Raw genomic sequence first — 24,802 nt, forward strand, 5'->3', positions numbered from 1 at the left:
TAAAAAAATACTGACTAAGCCTTATGTAGACTCAGTCAGATTTTATCCGATAATGACGATGTTCCAGCAGTTTTTACAAGAAATTAATATACATAAAATATAAATGTGTACATATTATTAATATACACAAAAACCAAGATCTCCGACACTATTTGAAGGAACAAAGCGCTTAAAATAGAAATGGACAGGTCACATATCAAGAAAAACTGACGATAGATGGACAGATCTAATTTTGGAATGGATACCGCTTTACTCTAAACTCTCAAGTAAAAGATCAAACATGAGGTGGATCGATGAAATTGTGATATTTGTTGGTGGACAATGGCGACAGAAAGCACAACGCAGTTGTTGGAAACTTGTTGAGATGGCTTTCACCCTGCGGTGGATCGACAGTAGCTGAAGACGATGATAATATAAAATATGCCATTTATTGCTGTTATACTGCTTTTGCTTTTCATTTATCTGCATATAGCCTTTTAACGAGGTGGAATTTTTAAAGGTTATCGAGCTCTCGATTTGTTTGAAATTTTAACTTTGCCTTGGCGCACTAAAATCCAAATTCAAATTCCCGATTGAAGAGAATTTTAGAAATTCCTCCAGTTATAGACGGGAATCGAACTCAGACCTCTCCAAACGATTGACAAGTAGCAAAACTTTTTTTTTTTTTGTGTGTGTGGGGAGGCGACTACTTTTGGTCATAATATCCCGGGGCAAAGGTTGGCGAGTGGCGAACCCACCATGTATTCTGTTATGGAGGGCTGGAAATGCTTCGCCAAACGATGGTTCTGCGCATTACGCAGTTAATAGAGCAGCGTGGAATGATATCAAATAAACAATATGGGTTTACATCTGGAAAGTCAGCAGAGGATGCTTTAGTGGACTTTCGAACACACATCGAGAGTTCTGCTTCAAAGTATGAATTAGCCATTTTTGTGGATTTTCAGGATGCCTTTAACTCAGTATGGTGGGAGGCTGCTCTTGCTCAGCTGAGGATAACTGGATATTCTCAAGAATTATATAAATTGTTTGGAAGTTATTTTAGTGACAGATATGTAATTGTTAAATCTAAAACCTTTTATATTAAAAAGCAGGTTTATCGTGGTTGTTCCCAAGGTTCAGTCTTAGGTCCTTTCATATGGAACCTTGTCTTGCAAAATTGGTTAGCTCGCTCTTTTTCCAATTGAAGGACAATAGATTTTGCCGATGATTTAACAATTATAGTGGCTGGGAGTTCGAGGAGTAGTCTTGAACATAATGCTGATATTGTATTGACTGATTTGCATCTCTGGGCACAAAACTATAAGTTAACTATTAATCCGTATAAAACTAAAATGATGCTTTTTAAAAGCAAATTGGATCCTGGTCGACCTCCACAAATAAAGTTAAATGGTATTCAGCTACCAATGACATCAGAAGCTAAATATCTAGGAATAGTAATAGATTATAAACTCTCATTTTTTCCACATATTTAGGAGCTAAAGTGAAAAAGTTCTCTGGTGCTGTTATTCGTGTTTCTAAGTCTGACTGGGGTTTATCCCACAAGACTCTCATTACATTATAAGGCAGTGTTTCTCCCCATGACAACATATGCAGCAGGCGCTTGGTTTCAAGCAAAACAACTCTATACAAAGATCGATGCTTCTCAGCATGTTGAGGGTGTGTAGGACCATATCATCTACAGCAGCAAATTCAGGTGTTGGCCGGGGCTGTTCCTTTGGACTTGTTCCTGATATACTGAGGACTATGTTATCGGATTAAGAAGGATTCCCGCTACGTTTCATAACATTACAATTGATACTCAGGCAGATATTAAAAGGGAAAAGAAGTGATAGATAAAGGAGATAATTAACCGATGGCAAACGAGATAGGAAACTGGAACTGCGGGAAGGGTGACAAAGATATTTCTTCCTTAGGTGACGTTTCTCCTAGATAAAAGAGTAGTTGAATGGTTTACGCCTGGATTGGAGTTGCTATATATGATAACAGGCCATGGCTCATTGAATGAGAAACTATTTGCCCTAGGATTAACAAATACTCAATTGTGTTTTTGTGGAGTCAAGGAAAATTGGTTTCACATTTTGTGTGAATGTAATATTTATGATAGTGCGCGATCAATAATTAATGATCTCCTGGTGATTGTGATTCCTAGACAAGCGTTTCATCTCTTGATAGAATGAGATAAACTTCAACTGTTACAAACCTTTGCTAAAGCTGCATTTGGTCTAAGTATGCTTCTACAGTTAAGAACTGGTTTAACTTTGGATAATTAACTGTGATTAACGTGGTGTTTGCAGTTGGCGAGGTTCTATTTATTTATTTTATTATTTATTTAATTTTATTTTATTATTTTATTTATTTATTTATTTTTTAACTCTGGAGCGCGCCCCAGAGTCGTGTTTTTTTTTTTTCTCATTTTGTCTCAAACTGAGATCTAAGGCGTCCCATCTACTGGAACTGGCCCACCTTCCTCCCGTGGTGTGGACGAGTATCTGGAAGCAGCCTTCCTGGCAATCGCTGCTTCTAGGTAGCCACAACATTCATAAAATACACAAAGATGACACTACTCCAAGTCTGGCCTAGTTTATAGAGTCTGTTAAAACCTACGGTAATACGAGGCAGATTTGAACTAACGTTCTAAGAGCCCTCCTAACAATAACACATGTCCACATTCGCAAACGTATAGCTGATCTAATCTTGATTTCTCGAGGTATCCAGTTCCTCCAGAAACTGGGGTTTTTCCTCCAGCAAACAAACAAATCGACCATAGAACACACGCAATTAACAGACGTAAGACACAGCACGGCAGATGAATTTAATTATTCGGGTGGCCTAAATATAGTAGTTTGGTTGTTTTTTTTTTGGTATCCAGTAGAGGTATTTTAATAATATCCACAGAGGGCGGAAGCAGCCAGAAAGGTGACGTCTTGAGGAGGTCAACTCCACTCCAGTACACTTATTATTATTAATAGCAGTATGGTGTGCAAGGAAGCCTGAGGCTTAATGCTGCACCAGCCAAAAAAAAAAAAAAATATTCCCGAGTTACCCTGAGAGAGAAAGAAATCATCAAGAAAGAGAAGAATGATATCCAGCTCAGGACCCTGGGTTTGCCAAACCCATACTCACCAGATGTGAGCCCCTGGGCCCCGCCTACTTCGCCGTGGGCGGGGCCAGAAACATTTTAGGGGAGGACAAAGACGCTTGTAAGGGGGTGCACTGCGTTTTGAAAATCTAGCAAAATACAAAATGTCTCTAATTTAAAAATTAAATTATCTAAAGTCGAGGGGGAAGAACCTTTTTACCCCATTAGCTTCTGCGTGTTCAGGCATTCAAATACATACACAACTAGCAGTGAGTATTAGATATGGCGCATTAATGAGACTCGTGCTGCACGCATAGTCTCCATCTGTTCGAGACCTTTCACATTACAGAGCTGGGTGTGTTATTGCGATTCAACAGTTCGCGAAATGCATTAGTGAGATAGCCAACAGGCAGTGTAACTTACTGGAAGCTGACTATTGCGTGCCACTCAATGTAAATCAATGTCCCGCGCCGAGTGTAACGTCGGAGCACTTGCAAATCAAGGTTAACGGCTCCCAGGGGGCATCTGCGTGTATGACACGCCAAGTAGCGCGCTAATTCTTTGCGTCTAATGCGAGTTCGATACGAACACGTCTTGAGCGTGCGGTTCATGAAAGATTAATGTCCACGGTGTCCCACGACACGTTACCTTTGATAGAAAGCTATTGATTGGCAGATCTAACGTGCGTGTCACTAAGTAGCATCTTCACCAGACTGCTTACCTTCTCGCCACATCCGGGACACGCCTCACGCCGTGTCAACAGGTACTATTAGCGGCGGCGTTGATTTCTTTCATTTCAAACCCCCCTCCCCTCCAGCACCTTGTTCGGAAATGGTCGTCATGGCGACAGACACGGTTGCAGGCCTCGTGCCTTAAACGACAAACCAGGACAACCGGGCGAGTGATGATACAAAGATTAGACCTAACAAAGATCCCCCCCCCCTGTGAAGTACCGCCATCGAATGATGCGGCGAAACGACTTTGCTGTAATGTACGTACGTATTGAGGGCTGGGGGAGTTTTGATACTTTTAAAGACTTTCCTCTCCCGGTTTCAGTGATTTGCAGATCCGTATAGTGGATGGAGATCGGTTTTTAACGTCAGAATTGAGCGAGACGCCTCCCTACTTTTGGTAATAGGTATCATTAGTGAAAATCAGAAAGTCCATCGCTTCAAATCCATCGTGGAATGCTGCTCTGTGCAGGCGTTTCTTACATTATTTTCGAGGACGCCTTCAACAGAAGTTGCAGTTGAAGTGAGAAGTTGCAACGCCTTGAAACCGTTACGATTTCAGATGTTAACTTTGGCAGATTCAGTAACTGGACTTGCTAGTCGGGCCAATCATACCCACCGTTCATTTATTTGAATGTTATTCCTTGTTCTCTGGATAAGCACCACGCTTAATAGCATTTTGATTTTCTCGTATCACAGAATTTTTAGCTTAAACTTGTACGTTGATTATTGGGAAAAAAATCAAAAGAAAACAGCCGCACTATTTACAGTTTAGTTAATAAAACAACAAAATTAGAATTCTTTATTTTTTTGTTCAGTTAATCGGTTTCTTGCCACGCTATTTTTGTTCCGGAGAAGCTCGAAAGGATGGTATTTTAATTCCCGCGTGTTGTAATCCTAGAAGACACGAGGAGTTTACAGACTACAAGAAAAGCGTTGTATCTTGTCAAGATACGCACCTTTCAACAGCTGAGCAAGAGAGATTAGCAGAGTGACGCTAATTACGGCATTCTTATCTTTTACGTTGGAAACGCGATACCTTATCTCATCGGGGACCTTGTTAGATGTCGCTTCAGGGAAATCGCATCCTTCTCTTATCGTTTCCACGTTTGACCACAGTGTTTATTCAGGGCTTACAAGTTCTGAGTGCTTCATATCTAACAGGACAGCAGGACTTCACGCAATACACCAGAGAAGGATGCGATATTAAGAAAGGTCAGGAGACTGGACCAGAATTCATCTGTGGCCGATTACCGAGATGGCTCACAGCGCAGATATTGAACTTTAAATAAGTTAAAGAAGACCCTTGGGTTCCATTCCAGTCTTAGTTAGAATCCATATATTTAATATTTCATTTCTCAGTTTTAGCTTCAAGAAAGTACAGTAAACTTTGTAAAATATGGCACGGGGAGGGCAGTCGTGGTTAGTGGAGGCATTGCTCTTGCTGATTTGATGTGCCATACTGAGAGTTCCTTGGGCAACCGAGTTAGCTTGCCTAGAAGTCAGGCAAGCTAATTCGGTTGAGATGATTGACAGCTGGATGCAGAGGAAGCAACTGCCTGCACCACAGGCAAAAACAACGGTTCCGAAGGGAAAAATTACGGACTATGGGCTTCCCCTCACGTCCATTGTATATGAGGAGGCTCAGTTGAGAAATGGTGAACTGAACCATGAAGTAACTAACCGGGAGGAAGTTAACTGCAGTCGGCGAAAGCTGTGGGGGGTGGGAATTGGCAACGAATGACTATGAAAATCACTAAAGAAATCATTATGAAAGCCCCGCACACAGTGGGATTTTTATAGCGATTCCTCTGGTCGGCGAGAAGAGGTAGAGCAGCTGTATTAATGATAAAATTGCAGAGTTTGTAAAATAATTGATACTCAAATCGATGAAATTTTTTATGGAAATGCATTTTGATGTGATGTCAGAGTGTGTGAGTGAGCTTTATGAGTGGGACATTCGGAAATACATAGATTATTTCATTCGGTTATAGAGTTTCATAGAGGTTATAGAGGTTATAGACTTTCATAGGGGATGCGATCATCTCTGGCAGTCAGGCGACATTCCTATCGGACTTTCATTCCTCCGTCTTCTAGAACAGCGGTTCGAAACTCATGTAAGGTTCTGTGTGGGTGTTGGCTGGCAATTTCATATTTATCTCTGTATCCTTAGAAATCTCACCCATAATCAGTGGAGTTCAGGTCAGGAGACATCGGAAGATGCGATCTCCAAGGTGCCTTGACGTAAAAAGACCTTTGGTCGTTTTACATAAAGGTTAAAAGCCCACTTTTAAGCCAAGGTATCCACAGGAGTGGCTCCCGAGGTCTGAAGTTGGACCGAATCTGAAAATATCACAATGGTTATTAAGCTTACTAATGCTTCAGAGACCTAAGAAACAAGCATAGATTCCAACGACTTTGCCAGCCACCTAGCGCAAAGTTGTTCAGAAGACTTTTCCTTTCCTTTCGGTACGAACTTCCAGGAACGCAGATTGGAGAGATTATTATGAGGGCACTTGTGTGCGTGTAGTGACAACAGACGGAATCCCGAGTCAGTTCACGCTTCTTGGGTTGCATGCTTGTCTTATAAATCAAGCATTCAATAGCTGCTGGCGTGAAGATAAAACTGAATATACTGTTGCAAGCAATAGCATTTATCTATAGTCCATGTCTTGTATATCCAGCCACGCGCGTATCAATGAGTCATCGTTCTCAAACAACGTAGCGCATCTTACAGTACTCCGAACGCGTGGACCGAAGATCAAGATCTGAACTACAGGTTAGATGGGAAGCACGATTCAATCAAGTTTGATATTGCTTCACGAGTTGGCAAACGTTTGTGAAGTGCATTGTGTTGAAGTAAGATTTTTGTGACGACGAACTCGCCAGAAATGCTTGTTGAATTTTTGCAGCGTTTGCAATTTACAAGGGAGTTAGATTGACATCACTCCAGGATTCATCTCCTCTAACAATTCGAGACAAAAAAAAAAAAAAAAAAAGGGAATTAAACGAATGAATTTGTCTTCAAGGAGGAATGAGATTTGTAATCTTATTGGCAGGATGAAGGCTCAGTCTATGAGTTGTCCAGTTGTTGAGGGGGTGGTCTCATAAATAAACCTTTGCGCAACCTGTATCTAAATTTGTATGATCTTCATGAGTTGATTATGTCCTTCATTGTTTTTATGGAGGTTTGCGAGTTATTTTTCAGATAGCCACACAAAATGTGATCGAAATTCTGCAGTAGTGATGAGATATTTCGAAAAAATGTGAAAATTAAATTTTTTTACGTTAATCTAGATCTCTGCGCATGACTCGATGGAATACCATAGTTTATAAGTTGAATTAATAGGTGTGGCACAACACTGATGAATAAATTTCAAGTAAATTTATATGGAAATATTTATACGGTGGGGGAATAAATGGGGAGGGGAGTTTCCCTTTGGTCGTATTGCCATTATTAGAGTTAAGGCAGCGAAGTCGAGAATAATTTGTGATATTTACGAGGTTTTTTCAAAAATGCACTCCTTGGACTGTTCCACTTCCTCCATGCAATCTCCGGCCTGCTCTTCAACTCGATTGCAAACATTCCGGAAAGCGTCTGATTCCACGAACAACCTACCTACTTTTATTGAAGAGTGGCGTGGGAGTGATCTGAGTGGCTTGTCCAATAGCGTTGACGTCTGAGTGGTTTTTCACGTCGTGGAACAAATTAGTCGCAAGGATTGATATCCGAATAATGAGGATGAGGGTACAAATGGCGTTTCAGAATTAGGCAGGCGCTTTATTTACGTCAGAAGCTGTTGTGGTCACAGTTCTGGAACTTGGAGAGCGGGGTCCACCTGCGTCTCATCCCATTTCCACCCATGATAAGGGATATCTCCAGGAAATTGGCTTTTGTCGTATTTCTAGTCGCAGACGGAACGAGTGTTAGTGCACATTGAGGTCATTGTCTTGTGGAACAGCGTGAAGTATAACGAGCCTCATGTTGTTCCGCAATGCTGAGCCGTTCTCAATAATTAGCGACACTCGCGTATTCTCCGAATGTTTTTAGATGGGGAAAACTTAAGGTAGCACCATTCATTGGATTGGTGTTTGAACTCTTCGAGCAGCGCAGTTTCATCCGGTGGGAGGGACTATACTTTTCAAAGAAACGTCGTGAACATAGCTTAGAGCACCCGCAATACACACGTCCATAGAAATGACTTTCACTTTCAGTACGTTTTTAAAACTACCAGACAACTTCTCTGTCACCTTTTATACGTAGCCTGTTCCATGTGATTGCTGCTCTCGAGCGTCTTTACAGGACAGTGTCGTCTCTACTTTTTGAACAACCTCGGAATTTGTGGAATTTAGTGTGGAAAGGGACACCGAGGGCAATTAATTTGCATGAGCTTGGGAGGGTAGTCTTAAAGCTCTGTTCTTAATAATGAACGCGAGAACTGAGGTGAACAGTTACATCACTTCATGTCGCTGTTCGGTTATCGAGTACTTAGATTATAGTAAATACCATGACAGTTTTAGCTTCGAATAAACATCTTATGAAAGAGGACGGACGTGGAATAGGGGAGACCATGTACATACACAAAGAATATAAGTAGTCCTAGAATATCTCTGGGGACTTCTGTCCGCAGGGTATCCAGAAAGCAGCTTTCAGAGAAGATGTTAAGTATTGCTCGAAGACTTTAGTGGTTCGCAAAGTCCATCGAAGATGATCCCCGCTCTGATCGCGCTTCAACTCCTAAAACCAGCGATTCAATCGCACGTGCTCGTGAGTTGATCACGAGTGATCGACCTTTAACTATCCGCTGAAGTAGGGCGCCAATCAATTTTGACAGGATTTGAGAATGCGACACGTTTCAGTCAAATTTGTGCTTCGAATCGTCACTGATGATCACAGAGAGATGTTCGCCTGTCAGGATCTTCGACAACTTGTTGCTTACCGATTGGATGCATCCATCATTACCGGTGACAAATCGTGGGTGTATTATTGGCTGTGACCTGAAAAAAGGCTCAATTATCTCAATGGATGACTTCGTCTTCTACAAGACTAACGAAGTAATTTTTTTTTAGGATTTTCATTAATACCAGCCATTTTCAAAACTTTTTGAAAATGTTCGAAAATGGCGGGTATTAATGAAATCGCTGAAATAAATTCGAAGTAGATGCAAGCGGTTATTAGTTTGCATTTCTCCTTTTCACCTTCTCGTGGCTAGCACAGTGGGAAAGTTCTGGGCTCGAATCCTGTTGAAAGAAGAATTTTTATTGATTTTTTTTTTTTTTTGATTGCCTAGTTTTTTTTTTTTTTTATCTGTCGGAAATTCTGGAGATAAAAACCGTGGCAAACAAGCAAACCAACCAAAGGATACACGTGCACGCACACACCATACTCCTTTTTTTCAAGTGCACATTATAGATCGAGCCTTTGCGACGCTACTTTATTTTCCCCAAGGTGAAAGCAGGAGCGAGTCCTTTGCAGACCAGTGGATACCAGTCTGCAAACTTCAACTGCTCGACGACCTTGACCTTCAACCAGTGGAAATGGGAAGAGGTTTCGGATTTGTTTGCCCTAGTGACTTGAAATACTCGGGGTGTCGAAATATGATGAATAAATTGGAAAATTCATTTACGTGTTCCTGAAACGGGGTCCAAGAAGAAGAAGAAATCAATTTCCCTTTAACAAAGCGTCTGCTGATACCCGGCTAATTAATTTTAATGGGACTTGCGGAGGAAAGGTAAACACTGAGCGAAAAACGTCAGCAACCGTATTGGCTACGCATTATTCTACTTGGCGATGTCACTTCTCCAGGATATTCAATTTGATGGTATCCGTTTTTAAGATAAATTGTTGTCGATTGTATGAAGGATGTACAGACACCAACTGATTATTGATCAGAAAAGCCTCCCTTTCAATTTTTCTTAATAAGTGAAGCTTGAATCGTAATCCTCTTTCCCCCCCACCTTCCCCCATTACACACTCTTCCCTTCTCCAGAAAGCCCTCGATATTCGGATGCCACCGGGTACGTACTCTTCTCTCGTGTTCTAGCCCCGACAACAGCGTTCCGTTGTCGACTGCACAGAGATCGCTTTGTTCAAGCTCAGAAATTCTCGGCTTTTGATGCACGTGTTCGGAAGAACGCTTGGTTAGCAGTTCGATTCAGAATGACACTCGAGGACGGAAACTGTGGCGGCTGTGAAGTTGCGGGTCATTCCATGGAAATAAAGACGCTTCAGTTCTGGAAACAGTAAACACCACTCGCGTCTGCATAAATCAATTGGGAAGGAAGATCGGTTGGTCACCGAGTGTTTTTTTAAGTCCAGTTTTCTCGGCTTGTGTTGCCTGTCACTTGTATTTTGGGCTCCATTGTGTTCTGTCGAGGTTGCGCGTTTTTCTTTGATTTCTGTGTCGTGTCGAGCTCGCCTTTATTTTTGTGTTTTGCTTTACGTCAGTGGTTTGTTTATTTGTTTGATTACGTGTATTTATTTTTCTTACAGCGCCACCACTTTTTTTTTTAAAATAAAGTTTCCATGGAAACGGCAGTAATTGGTTTTTATAATCCCGGAACCTCGCTATTTAATCCCTTTAACTGAGATCTATTCAATCCGGATAGTTGTGCAATGGACCAAATGAAAAATCAGTTTTAGTGTTCTTTGCCATCGGGTACTACAGTTATAATCAGTGGCGTATTCAAGTATCATTGTAAGGGGGAGGGGGCATGTAGACCAGATCCTGACATCATCGTAATGTGTGTGTGTGTGTGGGGGGGGGGGGGGAATGGCAACCAGGCTTCTGAGTTTTTTAAAAAAACGCCTCCTGCGTTCTTCTTGAATTTCAAATTTTTGGTTACGGGAGGGGGGGGCATATGCCCTTCTGTCCACCCCTGAATATGCCCCTGGTTATAATCACGGCCTTCCCCACTTTGGTGGAAAATGCCCGAGTTCGAATCTCGTCAATACGCGATTATATTTATTTATTTTTACGACATGGCTGGAATAGTCTATCTCAAACGAGGGTGTTGCAAGATCCCTTCTATTCTTACCCCTATCTGCAAGAAGAAAGAAGTAGTTTAGAGAGAGAGAGAGAGAGAGAGAGAGAGAGAATGAGAATTTGTCAGAATGCTCACCTTTCCGAAGCTACCTTTTCCTATTGCTCTGAGGATCTGGAAATCGTCAAAGCTCACTGAAAGAGAGGAAAAATAAGACGTTGCTTAAGAATATAAAATAATAAATGGGATCTAAAAAAATATTTTTACTTCAAATTTACGAATAAGCTTGACTATAACGCTGATATTGCAGACCAGTTATATCCCCGTTCCTTCTTCCCATTCCTTTCCAAAGCTTCAGCAGATCTTCCAGCGTGTTAATTTACTCAGGGTTTGGATTCACTGTGTCCTCATATCAGAATAAAAAATCAAATTATTTTATATATATACAAAATAATTCCAGAATTGAAAAAAGGATGTTGCCACACAACTTACAAAACTTGCCTCTCGTCAGGTGTCAACGACCAGGACTGCAAGAAAAAGGGCAACACGTTTCTTCGTTTCTGATGTAAACCACAAGACAGAGGATGAAAAGCATAAACATGAATAGAAATGAGAATAAAATTTATTGTTACCGTAATATAAATGAAAATAAAATTTTGTGAGAAAAATAAAATTTTTTACAAGGGATTTTACTGTATATAAGATAAGAGGGATTTATTGAAAATGGCGTGTGAACAGTTGACACTATGAAGAGGAGAAATTAAAAACTGTAATCGACAACAGAAATTTCTAGAAACACGTGAGGAAAAGGTGGCCACTTTTTCCTCGCGTCTCTACAATGTAAGTTATATTTTTCCAAGGCTACTTGTCTTTTACTGTGTTTTAAAATCTCTGTACCTTTACTAGAGTTAGACTAAGTTAGGTTTCTAGAAATTTCTGTGGTCGATTCCAGTTTTTAATTTCTCCTATTCATAGTGTCAACTGTAAAGTTCAAGCCATTTTCGAGAAATCTCCCTTTTAATCCTTGCAATTTTTTTTTATTTTGCACTTAAAATTTTATATTCGTTTTCATTTATTTCACTTAGAAATTTATATTTCGGTAACAAATTTTATTCTCATTTTTATTTGTTTATGCTTTTTACCCTTTCGCCAAGTGGTTTACACGAGAATTGAAGAAACATGTTGCTATTTTGTTTGCAATCCTTGCCGTTGACACCTGACGAGAAGGCCGGTTTTGTAAGTTGTGTGGCAACATCCGTATTTTGTCAATTTTGTAATTATTTATCTATTATTATACATTTTTTAACCTTATATTCCCCTTCTATCGCTCTCTATCTCCCTCTTCTTTTTTTACTCTATTGTCCATGCTCTGCATAGGTTTAGTCGCCTTTGATTGCGCTAGAATACTTCCTCGTTTTTCCTTTTTTCTGCCTTCTTATTGCCACTTTCTTGTTATTCTATTCGTCATATATGAAAAAGCTATCTCGTACTAAAGCTGATAGAATCCAATATAAGAAGAGGATAAAGTTTCCTGCTTGAGGTAATGCAAATATTTTTCAGGATGAATTCTCATAAGTCAGTGTGTCAGCCAGTTTCAGAACGTACTTCTTTTTGATTCGTCTCGGTGGGCATTTCAAAGGACTCACGTTTTTCTGCAATCATGTTACCAGAAAGGACAATTTTTTTCAAAATTTCTACTTCTTCATTGGTGGGTTCGAGAACGGTTTCACTCTCTGTCACTATGAGCACTGAAGGCGCCTCCGTAGCCAGGTGGGAAGGAGCAGCAGTGCGTAGCACACGCTTCTTGATTAGACCAGGGTTCGAGCCCGTGACCACCAAATACGGAGGATGCGGAAAGGTCAGGGAATGACCACCGCATATCCCCGGAGCAATATGGTCTTAGTTGCTAATGCTCCTAAAAACCAAATAACAAACAAACCAACCTTTATTTTGACCTCAGTAAGACTTGTAAATTTTTCATTGGGGTATTTGAAAGCTGGTCTGTCATGATCCATGGCCTTAACAAATTAATAAGTCCCTATTTTATGTGTAGGGGCCGTAAAAGGATTTTGCTTGGTCAACTAGTGGACTGTAATGGGCATTTTTTATCCCTGGATCGAGTGATTGCCTTGAAGGCCAGTGTGCAATGAGAAGACCGTGCTCTACTGTCCCATTCGCAGAGAAATGTGCAAAACTTTGTTGCTGCCGCATTCCTAACAAGATGGCAATAACTTTTAAGTCACCGCAAATCTGCCATTGGTACTCCTTGTAGCTGATGGATTCAAAGAGCAGCTTCATGTTATCGTATCGTATAATTCTTTCACGTGAACTGCATGGTTTATTGGAATTGATGGTAGTAGATGCACTGCTTTTAAACTCAATTTAGAAGAATCTGTGAAGAGTCTCCACTCTTGAGAGTTGTGGTTAATATTGAGTCCATTAAACCATTGAGGTCAGTGCAGGCAAGAAAGTTGTTTTCCATTAAAAAAAAAAACAAAACAAAAGTGGGTTAAATCTTTTTTGGCGGCAACACCAGTGTACAGACACTTTAACATTATCCTGAAAGAGATTCCACTGTTCTGTCTTATATTTTGATAAATCAAGATCTATGATAAGTCACTTAATTCATTTTGCGTAATTTTATGTGACTCTGCAGAGGGAAATTGGAAATAAAATCAGGATCTGTTGATGTTGAGGGTTTAGGTGATCTATCTCGGCCCTCACCTGACTCTTCATTAGATTCTAAAACATGTTCAGCTGGTGGCTCACAAACGGGAAGTCCTTCTCCGTGGGGTACAAAATCACAGATGCATCGCCAGAAACATAACAAAAATTATTCGCACTATTTTACACACTTAACGCGGAATGGTAAATTTTAAGTTTTTGTTCAGTTGAAAAGAACAAGTGTGGCATGGACAGATGCGTGGCTCAGACTAGCTGACGCGTCTAGACAGGAAATAATGTGACCCAGCAACAATGGCTGCAGTGTTTCCTCACAAACTGTGCCTCAAGGTCGAATTTCCCCAAAATGCGCTGAAAGTGACATGTACAGTATCATCAAAACTAGAACTAATATTCCATTTTGACTGTCATATTCGTATTTGCACATTAATATTAGTCGAATTGACTAATTTTATTACAGAAACATTTTAGCCGTTTAGAAACAATTACAGTATTTTTTTGCATGCAAATAATTAACAGATATATTTTCCAGGAATTTTGGTAGTGAGTGTGAGGTTTTATTTCTGGTTTTAAATTGTGTATAACAAGACGCTTAAGTTTATCTTAAAAACAAACAAAACTCGTATTTATAAATTGGAGTTACATAATCGGAATGAATCTTTTTATCGGAATGAGCATTTCTGTGAGACAGATAGAAATTAATTACCTTTCCTTCCACACCAGAAGCCCTTTTGGACATTCACCTTCTGTTGAAGATGTTCAAAGTGTAAACAAGCGATCTTCCTCATCTGCAATTTTCTGCATTCTCTTATTTCTTGTAGCCAGGTTGTTCGTACTTTGTCCATTGGCAGAGTTGGGTCATAAGTCATTCCCAACAACAAAGATGAGTTTATGGGAGATGAAATATTCTCTACAAACGCGGTGGTATACAAAAATGGCTTCTTTTCATTTTCCAACGTCGCCTACTGTAAATTGTTTGGTGTGCCGAGCAGAATATTATTTCTCATTAAAACTGTCTACTCCTCTAACGGCAACAAGTTCTTAATACTCCAGGCTCTTTATTCATAAACTTTTCCACCAGTTACGTCCTGGAACTATGTTGCATCTCGCTTCACTAAGCAAACGAGTCCACGCAAGTTTCAACACGTTGCGTGTTGCTTATTTTATGCGATGATGTTCTCAACACGTGTGATCGATTACCCGAAACATTTCTTCAAATCTTAATCTAATTTCCTTCGTGGAATGACGAATGTATTTCGCTGACGCATGCGCTCTTTTTCTCGGGCGAATTTCCCGTCGACGAAATTTCATTATGGGGTCAAGTCGTGGCATAAAACTGCAGCAAACAAACTTTCTTATAATCCAGCTAAGTGTTCACGGTCTGGTAAAGATCGCAGCAAACGTTAATGGACGCATTACGAAAAGATCGATGTCGAGTGCGGAGAAGAGCAGTAATTGTTGAAATCTCCATCCACACAGGTCCATTTCCTAGACGAGAGGATTAGAGGCGGTGAGAAAGCCTTTGCAAGGTTTCGAGGAAGTTCCGTTGTTGAGCACAGCGTCTGTAATTAGCGGATGAGGAATCAGCGGTCGGCACGCCGTTGAGATGGAGGTACACCGTGCTCGCGGTCGCTTTCCAAACACGTCCCAGAACGTAGAGATCTTATCTTAGTGTTTTATTGAGGAGAGCTTGGAGATTTTATAGCAACAGTTTCCGATCATGAGTGGAGTTGGCTTGATTTAAAAGGATTGCAATGTTGCGCTCAGATGCTGGTTTCAACGTCCTGCAAGTGAAAACCATGGGTCTGGGAGTGGTTCTAATAGAGACCGGTTGTACGCATATTTTTGTCTTTATACTGCTCTTTTTTTTACGGGTGGGGCGGCGCAAACATCCAACATTTCGGGACGGGGAATTTGACTTTGGTCTGAGACTAGCGAACTCAGTACCACGTGAAGCCTTAAGACACTGTGGGATTTTGGTGTCCCGACAGGTACAAAATTTTGTGTATTTAAAATTTAAATAAGAAATGAAAATATATTTTAATGGAAATTGCAAACAGAATGATGTGTTATACTTGGATTGATTCGTTGTTGAATCTTTTTCATAATCACGAGTTTATAAAATTCTCAAAAAATATTTCAGCCTTTTGGAATCCCCAAATATAGAAGCCCCCAGACACTCGTGGGAAGTGTAGTGGTTATAATCGCCATCCTACTACACCGGTGGAAAAGATCTGCTTGGAATCCTGTCACTGACACCAGGAATTATGGGCTTTTTCACAACGTGGCTGAGTTAGTTGGTCTCAAACGACAGTTGAACGGTCTCCCAGAAATTCGGCATTGTAGTCCAGCAGAACAGAAAATTGACCGAACAATTTACTGTCAAGCGGCACCGAGGTCTCCTCCCTTCACCCCCATAACTCCGCGTAGTATACTGGGTTGCAGTACCAACTCTGTAAAGGCCAGAGATGGTGCGAGTTTTAGTGCATCGTTGGGTTGCGTTGGTCTGTTGTTTCTTCGGCCATTTAGCCGTACTGCTCTCGTTTCCCGTCCATCACCTCTGGGGTAGGGTAGATATAAAGTCTATGGCTGGGGCGAACCCTGGGCTTCCCGAGCTTTCCAGGAAGGGTCCCCTAAAAAAACCTCGAAGTTTTTATTGGAAAAGAGCGTGGGGTGGGAGTGATACGAGTAATTCGAGCTTTGGCGTAAAGGTGAAGGTAAAGAAGATGGATTGTAGGAAGGTTCCACCTAGAAAACTGAAGTTAAAAGGATAGATGCACCCCTGTCGAAGGAGCCCCGCTTCCACACGGGGACTGTTAAGAACAGGGAAAGTTTTGTGGTTTTAGAGTCTACTAGACGAAAAGTTTGAAGTACAGTACTTGGTTGTTTGAAATCGCACACTGGCCAAGCCAGGTGAATCTAGTGTCCTCAGATCCCACTCCATGCCCTTGAATGAGGTGGCATGAGGTCAGCAAGGAAAGTTTCCTAATCGGTTGCCCCAACTACAGTCTAACTGGGAACCTGTCAGAACAACACACATTCTACAAATACTCGGCCCATCGATGCACCAGTTATCCTTACACGAGCACTTTTTTTTTTTTTTTTTAATAAAAACGTATATTTAGAGGCATACAGATTTTCTGCACATAACACTACATTCTCTCACACATCTGCCATCTTGCATCCATCGTCATACAAATGGACAGGACGTAGGTACCACCCTAATTATGAGCAACTGCCAAAACAATCACCTTTTTTTTTCTTTATTTTTTTAATCTAATCCTAGTCACGAATATTCACTCAGTCACCGCACAGTTTACGCAACTGATCTGGCGTTCACACACATTTATACAACTTAACCTGCGAGGATGGAGAATGTATTTTTTTTAATATACAAATGCAGGGTACAAGTTGAAAAAACTTATTGGATATTTTCATGCACTCACCATTTATCCCACACATATCCCACTCACTACCGCACCCTGAATTGGACGGCACACCCGTGTGTTTTTTTTTTTATTTTGCAGGTTAAGTGGACACATTTCTCACCCACTGCAGATAGACATACCCGTATTGACATTCATACATACATTTTCATGCGTTCGCCCAAACATACATGCGCATTGACACGCATGTATGTTTACACTGCGCATTTACACTGGCACGCGCACACATACCCGTGTGCAGTCGAGATGTATAATAGAGTGTAGACTGCCACCTAATTTACTGAGATTTCAGTGGCAAGGACCTTAAAAAAAGAAAAGAAAAGAAACCCGCAATAGATAGGGGTCAGCCAAAAGGAGTACTAGTTATGCGATTTGATGTTAAGTTTTTGGGTGTAGGGCTCAAAGAATTTAACAATGATTCGAACGCTAGCTGTAAGTTAGAGAAGGGTAGGTAGACTGAAGACTGGGGGGAAAAGACAGATACGGGGTCCATAGAGAAGACGACCTCCAAGTCGGTGGAGCAGGCCCATGTCCCACCAAAGGGAAAAGAGGGGCGAGAGTGGGGGGGACAAGACCATAGGTCACCTCCCCTTCCGCCCGGGGAATGGAGGCAAAGGACCACGCAAGGGAACGTGGCTAGGGAGGCCTAATGGCAGCAGCTGAGCTGTGCTGGTAGTTGTGTTACTCCTAGGACAAACCAAGGAAGGAGTTTTTTTTTTTTTTTTTTCCTTTCTGAGAGGACTGTCATATTCAGGAAGTTTCTTATTTTTTAAATAAATTTTCTGTTTATACTCCGGGACGACCAAACAGTCAGAGGAGTTTACAAGATACACAGAATACAAGAAACAGCACCGTATTCAGCAGTCACAGTCTTGAACCCCGGTCACTCAAGGCACGTGTATTTATGCACCCGCGCGCCTGACCACTAGGCTACGGCGGCTTGATCTTCAGTGGGTGGTGTTTGGGTTCCTACCCGTCTAGCAGTGAAGACAGACTGCGCAAACTCGGTTAAGGCGGTGTAGCGCTGCTTGTCCATCATAATCAGGTGCTCATAATGCCGGGGATTATCTTGGATTTTGGTGGCAAACCTTAGCCGGAACGCGTCATATTCATGGCAATCATACATCACGTGATCCCACGTTTCTCCAGCCCCGCAGTGACACAGTGGATCATCTTCAATGCCTAGGGATGTTGGCTTCGCTTTAAAGGATCCGTGGCCTGTCAATAGAAATGTAGTGTGGAGGCCTGGTGAGTACCAGGGAGGAGGCTTTGGACTGATGAGGTTCACAGAGGGAATGAACTTTTTTGGTTATCAATCCTTTGTTGGTGGTGTCCCATGTCTCTTGCCAGGTCCTGTAAATAATTTCAGTGATTCTCTTCCTTTCCTGTTTGGGGTTGTTATCAAGGTTAAGAGTGATGCCTGCTGTTTCGGTGGGAATACCGTTCTTCAATCGTTGATACAATTCTCTTCTTATTACCTCTAGGTGTAGGGATATACATCCAGCTAGCACCTGTAGGGCTGGGGTGCTTACTGTATGGCAAGGAGCATAGAATGCTGAATGGAGTCTAGTTCACAGCGATTTCGGTCGAAGGAGGCCCTAGTACACCATACTGGAGACTCCATAGCAAACTATTGGGACAAATATGGCATTATAGATGAGGGTCAGAGCCCGGCACTTGAGGCCCCAGTCTGCACGGCTTATACGGTTGATCATGGCCGAGTATTTTTTATTTTCGCTGACATATATTTCAAGTGAGGATGGAAATTTAGCTTCGTATCTAAGACGATTCCTAAATACTTGATTTCTGGGTATAATCTTATGGAGGTGTTGTCAATTTTGATAACCGGTGGTCTTCGTAGTTGGAGCGTTCCCTTGAGCAATATAGATTTTGTTTTCTCTCCCGAGATCTTTAGTCGGTTAATGGCTGCCCAATCCTGGAGCTTAGTTAGTGCACAATTTGCGCGCTCCTCTAGATCAGCTCTTGAGTCATGCCCCACCAGAACCAAATCGTCAGCAAACGCAAGGGGTTGAGGAACTCGTCCAGGATTGATAGACCAAAAGAAAGTCCCAGGACCGAATCCTGTGGGCAGTCTCGGGAGACCTGGCTAGCGACAGATTTGTACCTGGTACTAACATGGACAGTGTGGTGTCTCCGGTACTCCTTGACAGTTATAAAGTTTGAGTAGTGCTTTCTGAGAATACTTGGCCATCACAGCCGATCAAATGCTCCAGCAAAGTCAACTGTGATTGCTAGCGCATATTTGGCTTTGAGTACTTGAAGCAGTAGATATTAATTTATGAAGAGCATCTTCAGTGCTGCAACCAGCCTTGAAACCATACTGAAGTGGAGAAACGAGGTTTTCTTTAGAGTAGCATTTTGACACCCTGTTGAGTAGAAGCCTTTCCAGAATTGCTGTCTTGCCGAGGATCGGCAAGAGAGCAATTTGCCTGTAAGATTTTGGCTCTTCAGGTGGTTTGTCTGGGTTCTTCAAGATGTGTTTGAGGCATGCCTCCTTCCAGATAGCAGGAAAGTGGCCTTCCATTAGGCATCTGTTGAAAGTGGCGAGCAGAGTGTTGGGGAAGTAGGTTGCAAATTTCTTGATAACATCCACCTCGAGGAGGTCATTGACAGGAGTTTTATTTTCTTTAGTTTTGTCCAGTGCAGCTTTTAGATCGTCATGGGAAAAGGTTCTTCAGTATTTTCTGTTGTGTAAGAATCGTTAGTAGTAACAATCTGTAGTTGCTCTTCAGTTAGCTGTGCATCATCTGTTGAAAAGAGGGCATTTAGTATGTTATGGATAGAGTCCTCCCAAGTGAAGGTGGAAGAACCACCAGGCTTTACAGTTGTACCGAGATGTATAATAGTAGGTATGTACATTCGCGAGATGTCGGAAACAGTGGGACATCCAAATTTAAAACTGTTGGAAACATCGTACGCCAATAAAGAAAACGCAACCATTCCTTCAAAGCCAGGTAGACCACCGTTAATGATCCCTCTTCTCCCAGAACATGTTGAGAGTGAGAGGAAATTGCAAGACACTGTTAATCAACTGACTCGAGAGACGGTTGACAGAAACTGGAATAAGTGTAGGATAACAACAATCAGATGAACACCTCACTGAATTGGTCACCCTTGCCATGGAGCTGCTCGTAAGCTGTAACTTTTCGTCAGTAATGCAAGTCACCGCTAATCCTGGTGCAGACAACGATAGTATTGGACCTAACAGTAGTGGCAGATTGTGACGTGGAGTGATAAATCACTCTGCACAGTCAAAGCATCAGATGGATGCATCTGGGTGTGATGTATGCCCAAAGAACGATTTCACCAAATTGCATTGCACAAAGTTCAGTGGCAGTAGTGTGGCGTTGTGGACATGGTCTGCTGGCTGCCATCGCTGAAACAATGAATTCAACTGTCTCTTTTGATATTCTGAACAATTCTGCCCTGTGCCAGTTCTTTGGAAAAGGGCCGTATTTTTATCAGCATGATAACGCTTCATGGTCCAAAGCACGGCGAGTACAATAGGGTTTTGAGGAGAATAATGCGATGAACCTCTTATTTATAATTGAGTTGAATCTTGCGATGTTTTGGCGCACTAGTTCAAGCAGAGATCTAGCCACAGCCGTAGTCTGCGCTGGTAGCATAGGGGTTACAATTAACTTCCCACACCGGGTGGAAAAAGCAGGAATTCAGATCCCGAAAATGAGAGGAGGGACCTTCATGGACTCTTTTTTACTCTGTGGCTGAATTAGTCGGTCTGATATTAATGCATTTAAGGGCTGACGGAGTCAAACTAGGTGAGGCAGAATTTCCGACTTGAAATCGCGCAAAATATTTCTCGTGGTTCCAGCAGTACTTATGTTGTACAATGCAGTTCAGCGGTATTTTAGTTGCTTTGGGTGGAGCAACAAAAATGGGGTACTTGATTACAAAATGGGACCGGCAGTCGAGAAAGATAAATTAATTTCATTTAAATTTCCATTTGACTCCGGATTCCCCTGAACTAGGTCACAAACAGAAATCGATTTATGTGTGAGTGGCTAATGGGGAAGAGCAATGCTGTTTAGTTATGCCCTTACCTTGGATAGACAATTCTGCTTATTGAGGTTTTAAATTTTCTGGTGACGTAGAATTTATTGTCGTGTCGGTTACATAATTTGTCCAGATGATGAACTCCATCATCTAGGGACGGGTTTCAGCATATTTAACATTTTTATCATGGCATGAATGTTGTTGTTGTAAGGGTTTAGGTGCATCAGCAGCTTAGGCCGTATTGCGTCGTATATAATATGTCTGTAAACCGCATGCGTTCTGTGGTCGATTTACTGTTTGTTGGACGAACAACCCGAGTTTCCCGGAGAAAAAATCCAACGCTATTCTCGCTTGAGACAGACTAATTCAGCCACGTTCTGAAAAGGACCCATAAAATTCCACGCGTTATTGACGGAATTCGAATTTCGGTCTTTTCCACCCGTGTGGGAGAGAACTGTGATTATACCAATTGTGCTACCGCGAGGGCCAATTTAGCAAAGAAAGCACTCAAAGATGATATCGCGTGGTATACTTCGTTATGTTGTTTTGGACGTTTTGTTTAGTGATTGTTCTGCTCATAGTTCGCAACCTCATGTATAATAATCCGTAGTATCTTTATCTTCTACAAGTTTGTGTTCAGGGACCGATTTGAATGTTGTGCTGGTTGAAAAATCCAAAATAATTGAAGGGAGAATCCCCTTGTGAAATAAGCTGACTACAGCTCAGACTGAAGAGGACTTTAAGAATTCATATTTCATAAATCTAACGGATTTATGAAATTTTCTTAATTTCAACCGAGTAAATCTGATTGGTCACGGAAATGATTACTTCATCCGCGGCCTCCGCCAGAGGCGCTTACCACCACAAATCTGTTCCGAGCACTTGACGCCGTGGTAGTGTGATTAGAGCGCACGATGCATTTTTCGTGACCAGTACGATATCTCGAGTTCTAGTGAACCGATTTACAAAATTCAAACGACATTCGTTTGAATTTCTTCGAATTGCGTTAGAAAAGAACATTAAAATAAATAATTTTGGAAAATAAACTTTGAGCATTCAACGATGCCGAAGCTAAGTACAGAGCGTTCTCGAGAGTATCAAGCAAGAATGAAAGGGACAAATCCTAAGAAAATAAAGATGGAGGTCTCCTAACAGTGACATACAGGATGTAATTGACTTCATTTCGTTTTGCTATCGTACTCAATTCAAGGTGCAGCGCTGTTAAAGAAAGATTTACATAAAAATACCCATGATCATTAGCAGCAATTTCAACGTGTAGGCCTGACGTCGTAGCCGAGTGATCAGGAGCGAGAGTGTTGTAGCCTGCGCTCTTTGAGTTGACCGGGGTTCAAACCCGTGACTTCTAAATACCATTAACGTTTGTATTGATTTATTGTAAACTCTACTGACCTTGTTGTCGTGCCGGAGTGTAAACAAGAACATTTTTTTAACTTCGAATTGGAAGAAACCAAACCGTTAAATTTCGAAAGACGATTTTCGTGTTCAAGGTCGGCTTTGCGAAGGGAGTAGCTCCCTCCCTCTTCGGTTTGAACCGTCTGACCAAACCTGACTGAAAACATTATCAGAAATTTCTCCAGTCTAAGACTAGACCCAAACCTTGGCGCCCTTTACAAATGGGCGCCAAGTTACTAAAGCCACTATATGACACAAAGCTATTACACAAGAAAAAATATGATAAAATATTGTGCAAAACTGTTTAGTGAAGATGCACACCTTTCGGCGATTCTTGCACGTAAATGAAACGTTAAAGATGAATTCGTGCTACCATGAGCGTTTAGCCATTACTAGATGATACTTTCATTTTTCACAGAATCATGCAACTGTCAGCATTAGCTTCCGTTTAGATGGCTGTCATTCGATGAATGTGCCATGACTCGTTTATTTCAACTTCCTGTACAGGCAGAACCCCTACTTCTCGGTCAATACATTCAGAGATAAAGCTCTTCGTGTACATTATTATTATTATTTTTAAAAAATGGTACCGCCCGAGATGGGCAATTGTAATTACCCTGTTGTTCCAGTTTACTTAGCTGTCCTACGTTCTTCTTTCTCCTGGAGTGTTTGTGCTTTGTGTGTAGCATGAGCAGTGAGTTGATATAATCCCAAATTTTATGTAATTAAGATAAAGGGACATGTATATTGAGTTAAAGCAGCCACTTACAATAATGCTTCATTGTATGGCATTCCACATCTCGAGTATATGGCGTTGAAGGCCAATTTCCGGTTCATTCTAGGAAGTGGCTCGTGAATTTCAAACTGTCCCGATGATCACACAGTGTATGGCAAGACAGCATTCACGGTGAAACTTTATGCAGTCCATCCTGCTTTGTGAATAGAATAAAACATTCAGGAGATCTGAGATCCCGGTCATCTTTATTTATTCATTTCTCATTCAGCAAATGCAGGACTGGTTTGTCGAATACGCTGTAATGTGGGGCTGTAAATGATTGACTAGAGAGAAGCATGCGCAAAGAGAGATACGTATTTGGGAAAAATGTCCGCTTATTCTCGTTATGGCTGAGTTAATTGTTAAAAATACATAAATGTTGAATAAATAAAAACAAAATATATTCTTCCAACAGCTTAACGCAGTAGCGGTGTTTAGCATTTTAAAACGTTTTACCATCAGAAAACATTTGTTGAAAATATAAGATTATATTTAATAATTGAGTATTTATTCCAGAATTATTTTGTACACTTTCATTTCCCAGGAAAAATGAAAGTGCATTTGATTTAATTAAATTACGTGACACATCTCAATTCCAAGCACATTATCTCTTCACATTGTACCTTGGGTTACAATGGCAACAGAGCACATGACGTCGTTAGATATGAAGCGAGATATTTTTATATGGAAGAAGACGGTTTCATTGCGAAAGAAGTTTTATTTGAATAGCGGCACGGCATGTACTAGTGCGGTGCGAAATATGGATATTTCTCGAGAAAGAAATTGTGTTTATTTTGGAACTTTACTTTTCATCCAAATTCTCCAGTACTCTGGACGAATGTAAACAAAACATTGAGAACTGCATTCATGTTATTGATGAACATCTTAGAATTGCATCACACGCCAAAAAGAGTGAACGCATTTCTAGCAATTATTAACAACTTTTGTTAATTGCTGTCACAAATGGAATTAGAAAATGGGAGGGTCGTCTTCACTGGCTCGATTCAGGAGGACACAGTGTTAATTTGCTCTGAAGATATTCATTGCTCGGTATTTATCAAGCTGATCGAAGTTGATTTAGTATTTCACAGAAACCTGTATTTCAATCTCTTCTGTTTAAAGGACGGGGTAGTTCAGGTTGAACAGTCAACCCGTCTCAGGGTTCCCGAAGTTCTTATGAATTTGTCTCTCATTTTGTCAGACTGGGTACGTAACATATAGGGAGAGAGGGAGGACACGCTTGCTGTCTTACTCATCGTAAAAATAATTCGAGAATTCGATTTGCATGGTACGTATATTGGATATATATGATTTTGTAGTCGTAATAATGAACACGACCTGGATGCTCCTTTCTGCTTAAAACGAACTGCCAGTGTCGTTTTCAGCATGCTTCGAAATTCAACCTGCTTTCCTAAAGAGGAACATTTTTTTTATTATAAAAAAAATATATATTCTATTTTTTTCTGTTTTCTGCATTCATTTCTCGCTTTTCCTTAATCCCATCAATGAGGGATCAGCTTTTCGATTGCTTCGACGCCATTTCTTTCTTTCTATCCTGGGTAAAATCCTCTCTGGTCCGCATTTTTCCATGATCCCTTCCACGACCTCCATCCATGCCCTCTTAGGTAGTCTCCCATGCTTGGTCACCCTCCATTTA

At 41.1% G+C, this 24,802-nt stretch overlaps 1 protein-coding gene across 2 annotated transcripts in view; it reads right to left on the reverse strand.

Moving 5' to 3' along the window:
* LOC150087391 (serine/threonine-protein kinase 32B) overlaps positions 1-24,802 on the reverse strand; it is a 61,216-nt gene that overhangs the window by 35,287 nt on the left and 1,127 nt on the right. For both annotated transcript variants that reach the window (XM_090371166.1, XM_090371165.1), the window contains exon 2: positions 10,933-10,988. In XM_090371166.1, coding sequence (XP_090227292.1) covers positions 10,933-10,988 — 56 coding nt within the window. The remainder of the gene's footprint in view (positions 1-10,932; positions 10,989-24,802) is intronic.

Source organism: Mastigoproctus giganteus, chromosome 4 (genome assembly GCF_048544385.1).
Source record: "Mastigoproctus giganteus isolate SK-2022 chromosome 4, ASM4854438v1, whole genome shotgun sequence".
Lineage (NCBI taxonomy): Eukaryota > Metazoa > Arthropoda > Arachnida > Uropygi > Thelyphonidae > Mastigoproctus > Mastigoproctus giganteus.